This window comes from Zerene cesonia, chromosome 5 (genome assembly GCF_012273895.1).
Source record: "Zerene cesonia ecotype Mississippi chromosome 5, Zerene_cesonia_1.1, whole genome shotgun sequence".
NCBI classification, from domain to species: Eukaryota; Metazoa; Arthropoda; class Insecta; order Lepidoptera; family Pieridae; genus Zerene; species Zerene cesonia.
The window spans coordinates 7,322,924-7,330,819 of NC_052106.1; the positions used below are offsets into that span (position 1 = coordinate 7,322,924).

At 32.3% G+C, this 7,896-nt stretch overlaps 1 protein-coding gene across 1 annotated transcript in view; it reads left to right on the forward strand.

The window, feature by feature from the left end:
• LOC119840001 (zinc finger CCHC domain-containing protein 24-like) overlaps positions 1 to 5,604 on the forward strand; it is a 16,731-nt gene extending 11,127 nt beyond the window's left edge. Inside the window, exons 3-4 of the mRNA XM_038366485.1 lie at positions 3,855 to 4,019; positions 5,483 to 5,604. Coding sequence (XP_038222413.1) covers positions 3,855 to 4,019; positions 5,483 to 5,596 — 279 coding nt within the window. The 3' untranslated portion in view covers positions 5,597 to 5,604. The remainder of the gene's footprint in view (positions 1 to 3,854; positions 4,020 to 5,482) is intronic.
• The last annotated feature ends 2,292 nt before the right edge of the window (positions 5,605 to 7,896 follow it).

Here is a 7,896-nt window from a genome sequence, read left to right on the forward strand (position 1 = left end):
ATAAATGTTATTTGCAGTTAACAATTTTCTTTTTTCTTTATTACAATATTTATGGCAAGACTAGGTATATAGTATATACTTTTTCGTTAAGGACCTCCTGCTATTGAGGATCCTTCTGGACTGCGTAAACGGAACAGGCCTAAATAATAGGTGGTAATCAAAAGTTATGACCTCCTCCTTGGTACAGTGGTTAACGAATGAGCGTAGAACCGAGAACCGAGGGGTCCTGGATTCGATTCTCGGTGGGGACGCACAATAAAAAAAACGTCTCGGTCTGGCAGGACACAGAAGGCTGATCACTTACTTGTCCATATAGAAAATCGATCTATGTCATCTACCCCATAGCACAGTCCCCTACTACACGGGACTTCACTTTTTCACAATCAAAAGTTATGTGTGTAAAACTACTAATGAGTGTGGGAGCCGAGCACGCTTTATCACGCTTTTGACCAGCTCGCACCGGGGAAGGTATCCTTTATTAGCGGTCCGCCCCGGCTTCGTCCGTGGTACATATTTAGCCTTCCTCAATAAATGGGCTATCTAACACTGAAAGAAATTTTCAAATCGGCCCAGTAGTTCCTGAGATTAGTATGTTCAAACAAACAAACAAGCAAACAAACTCTTCAGCCTTATAATATTAGTATAGATTTGAAAAAACGGTATATAAAGTATCTATTAACAATTCACAAGGACATAAATAGTTTTGTGTCAGAGTTCCGTAAAATTATTGTTTAAAATTATCACCAAATAGGTTTTCTATTTTCACGCGATAGACCGACGGGCGGCTTGCCAAATACATTTTATTTATACATATTCTTCTATTCAAAGGAATTTTAAATGGATCTCTGTGTCAAGATCACGCTTGATCTTAATTGTTTACTACCAAGACAGACAGACAGACTGACATACTATCAAAATCCTATGAAATAAAGAAGATCTAAAGGCGTAGAATTTGTATGCCAGTAGCCGCGAAGGTAACGGGAAATCAATCTTGTTTTGAACGGAAAATCTGAAACTTTTAATGCGACAATTTCGGCGTTAAACCCGTTTCCCTATACCGTGAAGATTTCCTACTATCTTTGATAGTAGGAAAGGATAGAGGATATAAGAAACCTCAAAAATAACAGTATTCCTCCAATATTTAATGGATATTATTATAAACCTTCCTCTTAAATCTGTTGCGCAATTTTATAGATCTAAACATACTTACAGACACACAGACGGCGGAAAGACTTTGTTCTATACTAGGAAGTGAAGATATAACTAACTCATTTTGTTTATTACATTTTACTTCAATTTTAAGGGCCGATTTTTAAATCTAATCTAATAAATTTTGGCCAATAATTGAAAAATCTACCCTAAATGTTCTGCGAATAAAGCGATAACAGTACCAAATTATTTTTGAAGGCATAATAGTTTTAGTCACAATAATCATTGACTGAATAGGTGATAAAAAATAAGAAAGGCACCTAAATAAAATATATATGACCGCTAGAAGTGTTCTGTGATTCAAGTGTCAAGCTGTCAAATTTCCCGCCATTTTTAATCTATGCCAGTTGAACATCCGTTCGTTCCTAGTGTTTAATTTCGTATCGTTAAAAAAGTAATTTATGAGTTCTCCAATTTTCTGAGAGGTTGAAGCACGCTGAAGTGTCGACTACAATTTATTGCTGTGAGTTCAGGTTTACGGTGCAAACGTAAAATAACAAACCTCTTTGTTTTGATTCCTATTGAAACGTTTAAATGCGATTAGACTAAACAATTCTAAACTGAAGTGGCTTACTTTCTTTGAGGCACCCGTTATATAACAATAATATGTAATTTATAAAAAGGAATCCTATCCCACTTAATATTATAAATGCGATAGTTAGTAAGGATGTATGTGTGTGTTTGTTACTCTTATACGCAAAAACTACTGAACCGATTGCAATGAAATTATATATAATACGTAGATAGCTGGACAACTGGAATAACATATAGGCAACTTTTTATCCCGATATTCCTACGGGATACGGACTTACGTATACGTAAATAATACTTACATGAGAGCTTTTGTAGTCACAGATAATATAATACTATACAAGGCTAAGCAGTCTATACCTATAAGCACAGACTATTCAGTATACATAAATACTTTTTTCTGAATCGGTTATAAATGTTAATATTTTGTTACGATGTTTGAAAGGAACATTTAAGTGTGAGTTTATAATAGAGACCAATAACAAATTATAAATTTAAATATGTAATAAGTTATCACAAAAACATTATATATGTTATATAAACTACTTTTTAAGGAGGAAAGGATGACGGCTAGGTATTACTTGTACATATATGTATACCATATAAACATAAATTCACGGGTTCGTTACGATCGCTCCTCTTGGATAAGAACGTAGTTATAATACATGGTATTTAAAATACATGGTATTTAAGATTTCGAACAGATGTTAAATTCGACGATCGCCAATAAATAATAATAAATAATAAACAAATATTGGCATGTTTACGAAAACATTGCGATACAATGTTATGTTTACTTCAGATACATAACATGCAATACGAATTTCGGTCCAGCAGCCAATCTTGTTTGTATCTAACTGATTGAGATAATATAGTGTATATACATATCCCCATTAATGTTATAAATGCGAAACTATTCACTCTGTCTGTCCGTATCTCTTCTTCACGCCTAAACAACTGAACTGATTTGGATGAAATTTAGTACAGAGATAGCTTGAGACCCTAGAAATGACATAGGATAGTGTTTAACCCAGAAATCCAACGAGAAGAGTAACTATTCGGTAAGAACTCCAAAACGATCTATCTTTTCCATTGACTAGGAGGACGAAGCTGCATGTGGAAAGTTAGTTACCTATATGTTATGCTAAAATGTGATTATTTGTTAATTTGTCTTTCTTTCCCAATGAGCGACTTTATGATATAATTTTATGGGTCGGAGATAGGTATGAGACTAAAAAGTGACCTTCGATCAATATTATAAGTCTATCAGAGTGACATAGGCGCGTAGCCTTATATAGCCCTGTACTGGATTAATTTGTTACCCGTATCTACTACTAATGTTATATACGTACTATTTCTTCTCCCTTTATATGACCTACATAAGCCCTACTCAAAAAAGTTGCAACTTTATTTAAAAATTTCACCCGTACTAAGGAAAATTAATGATTTGAAAGTATGCCGAGGGGTTGTCAGATTATAATTATCGATATTGGCTTTTTACAAGTTTTTCACGTTACGAAATTAAGCCTCATAAAAGAGTATATAAAAAATCATAGAGTATATAAGTATAAGATAGATATTTTATCGTGTATTTTGCGTATAGCTTGATATTTAATCAGGGATTATCAAGCAGAAATCCAACAATATAGCTCTCGCTGTAAAATAGTCTCAGTTTTGTCGTTTTTCCTGCAATTCGTATAAGGGATATTTTCTTTTGATTGCTACAATTAACTACCAGCTACGCACTTAATGGTGTTGCTATAAAGGATAAAGGAAAAATGAAGAGTGCTTATTAATTGTTCAGCTAAAACACACAAGAAACGATTATACACCACTAGCTGCGCCCAACGGTTTCACCCACGTAAGTCCGTATCCCGTAGGAATATTGGGATGAAAAGTTTCTTATATATTATTCCAGTTATCCAACTATCTACGTACCAAATTTCATTGCAATCGGTTCAGCAGTTTTTGCGTGAAAGAACAACAAACACACACACATCCTTACAAACTTTCGCATTTATAATATTAAGTAGGATTATGCAATTCATTTAGTATACATAAAAAATAGGCAATTTTCTAATATAATACGATAAATTTCCCAATACATTTCCCAGGCCCGTCCGAAAGGCGAAGGGTTAACCCCGTATCAAGGCAAGAAACGGTGCTTTGGCGAGTACAAGTGCCCCAAATGTAAACGCAAATGGATGAGCGGTAACTCCTGGGCCAACAATGGGCAGGAGTGCATCAAATGCCGGATCAACGTGTTCCCACATAAACAGGTATGTACAACTTTTTAACGTCCAACTCCACATTGAGGTCTCCCCGTGTCCACGCTCGCTGTTAAGTGTTCGAAACGTCGGGTTAATAATGTAATGAATAAATCGCGTTTAAAATCTTTAAAAAGTTTTTAATTTCTAAATCTATATATATAAAAATGTAGCTCGTTTTCCTTGGCATCACGCGTGAAATGCTGGACCGATTTCACTAATTCTTGTTTGTTGTATTTGTTAGTATTAGGAGAAGGTTCTTACGGAAAAAAATATTAAGAAAATCTCTCAGAAATATTGAAAAATATACATTTCATTTTGCATATTTTTAAAAACGCGAGTAACAAATGTCAATGTCATTCACAGCCATAGATTATATATATATATAAGGAGTTGAAATAGGGAGATGAAAGTGATATAACCGAATACCACGCGGGCGAGACCGCGGGCGAAAAGCTAGTGTATAATACTCGCGTAAAATCAAACACAAGAAAATACTAGGTATGTAATGAGCTGAAAATATACAGCTGCTAGGGGTATATATAACTAGATGCTCGTCCCGGCTCCGTCCGACGACATGAAGATTCCTGTTTTATCCAAAATGAGCATTTAATCGGGATTAAAAGTTTCCCATCACTCAAGTCAGCTCATACTCTGTCTGTATACCAAATTTCATCAAAATCCGTTCAGTGGGTTCAGCATGGTGGATGGACAAACATCCAAACAAACAAACTTTCACATTTATAATATTAATAGTGTGAAGTGTGATAGACCGGTCCAAGCGTTTTGGAGGAGTATGGGAACGAACATTGTGAAATGAGAATTTTATGTTTATAGAGACAATTCATTGTATCAATCTAATCGTATAATATGACAAAATTTATTCTACAAATTATTTTTGACTATTTAAAAAATGTGTAAAGACGCTGAACTAATAAGATTCAACACAGCGATAGTAAGAGCCGTTGTGGCTTGTTTAGGTTTTCATACCAAATCACATTGATTAGGATTTGTTGGAAATTGATTGAAAGTTTAAAGGCTTTGCAGAAATAATTATCATTCACCAAAAAAAATGATTGAACAACAACCATCCAAAGTAGCGACAATTATAACTAATACGAGGCATAACTTCATCACATCGAACACAAGATGAATGTTAAAATCATCGAAGAATCAAATAACTCTATCGTCATTTAAAGTGCAATTTTTCCCTTGCTGTCCTTTGATATAATAGCACGTAATATATTAAGAAATTACTAAACCGCCTTCAAATTATCAGAACTAGACTAAATGGGACCACATCGGAGGCACCAGCTTTCAGTTAAATAAAGAATCAATAATCGATTCATCCAATTTAGTCAAAAGTAAATAAACACAAAAAATTGACTCGAATTGATAAAATCCTCCCATACTTGAAGTCGAAATGATCCAATTGGAAACAAGGAATAAATTAATGTTCTGTTTTTAAATTCCAGAGGCCTCTCGAGAAACCCGACGGGTTGGACGTCAGCGACCAATCGAAGATACATCCACAGCACCTCTGCCAGAAGTGCAGGTCTTTGGGATACTATTGTCGACGCGAATATTAAAAAAAAAACAATTCCCTTACATTCTATGTAACGAAGGGACAAGTTAATCGGCGCTTGATTACTTACAAAATGTCTCGTGGAAATCGTATATAGAGGTATCATATTGTATTCAACTTATTTAGTGTTGTTGTTTTTCGTAGAGCGTGAAACTCAAACTATTCTTAAAGTAGGATGTACTTAAAATTAAATCAGTTTGTATTTTTGACAGTGATAGCCTGTTACTTAATATAGAGACTTTTTGATCAGGTTGTTAATGAAACTATGGCAATGGTTATACATCGATATAACTTTTTTAACTGAAAACCAAAAACGAAAGAGTTCCCGTTCGTTTCGGTTTTTTGGGTTCGATAATTATTCTGGTTCTCAACCTATTTGCGCGATTCTTTCGTCCCTTTTTAAAAATTGTTGTCATTTGGCGCCATTTTATAATAAGAGTATCTTTAGATTACCTATTTAAATTACCTTTTATGTAGAAAAGAGTTATTATTATTTCAACTTCAATGAATTATAAAACAATATAACATACTTTATTTACTTTATATTAACACCCAATAAATTTTCATTGAGTTGAACAAATTCCTATACAAGTATGAATATAATATGGAAATAAAAAAAAACAATGTTGAATTGATGAATGTATTGATTCGTTCGTTAGGGACAAAAAAATCTGTATGTAAACAAGTTTTTATAAGTATGGCAATGGCCACCCGTTATATTTACATTATATTTAAAATATTTACGTTACTTATACAGAAAGTTTTTACAAGTTTGTGAAAAAGAAATAAAATATCAAACCAAAATACATACCAACAAAAAGTATAAAATAGTATTTTAATATTTATGTATATTCTGTAACGTAGATTAGCGAAAAATATATTTTTATCGATATTATTTTATGTCATAATTCACGCTTGCATTAACCAAAAAACTAAGTTTGTATTATGCTATAATGTTCATAGAGTTAAGTATTTCTTAATTATGAAGAGATTTTTTTCTTAGATTACTACAGAATGATAGAGGTTTTAATATAATTTTAGATGATAAGTGTAATATATATTGCTATATTTCACAATCGGAAAGGCGGAGCTTTCAATAAATGCCAATTGGAATGCAACCCCCTAATACTCGAATCTATGAGTATGTTATCTGTGCCCGTGTGGACCGTAGAAAAAATAAAAATGACAGTTATGCACCTAACAGAATATTAAAATACAATTGGTGTCCATCATATATATTAATCCAATTAAATTAAGAACTTGCTTGTTACCGATACTTAGTTTAAGTGTTTTAGAAATAAACTAGAAAAAGTTATACAAACTTTTTTCGCATAACGCTTACTGTCCTCATTAAAGAAAGATGACTACCGCCTTTCCTATTGAAGGAATCATAGTTAAAACTATAATTATATTCTTATAATGTATAAGTAGAGTTTTTTTTTAATACTCAAAGAAACGAGATTATAAGATACAATTTCGTTACTGATTATATTATGAATGTATATTTCGAAAGTTACTTAACGAAAGATATTTTTATTAATTAAATATTAATATATTGCGTCTCCAGGGCATTGAACTTATTAATTGTATTGATATTATGTATATTTCGATAAATTCTATGAGTCCCATCTAATTAACTGTCCATAATTTACTAATATTTGGTGTAGCAGGAATAGATTCTGAGTTAGATACCTAATAATTTATCCAGATATTTAATGCTGTATTAGATCACCAAAGACAATTATTTAGTTGTGGTATAGAACCTATAGCTAGAGTCTATACTCTATAGAGTTATAGACTATAAAGTCTATTGTATTGCACTTATTCTTCTGTTGTAACTTTTTCAAAACAAGACGTGTTCCCGTTTCAAGATTATAATTAATTTTATAACGTACGAAGACATTTAACGTGTTATCTATACATGGAATTGCAGGAATAATTTGTTAGAATATCAAACAAAAACATAGTACAGAAATATCAGCTCAATTTATGACTCAGAATTTGTTTTTTTACACCATCATTCATTTTACAATATTGTAATTAAGTAAGCTTAAAAACTATATCGATTTATGTATATTTGATGTATCAAATAATGGTTGCTATCTTAATAAGTTATATTTTATTCGGCTTTCTAGATTTTATATGTCGTAGGATGAATTTATAAACTGCAAACTTTGTATTTAACTTATCGTTCAAGAATAAAAACTAATTTTGAATGTTACCGCTCTTGAGAAATTATAGATAAAAGATAATTTAAGATTTCGCATGGGCATTAATATGTTAGATAGTAAAATGTTATTTTTT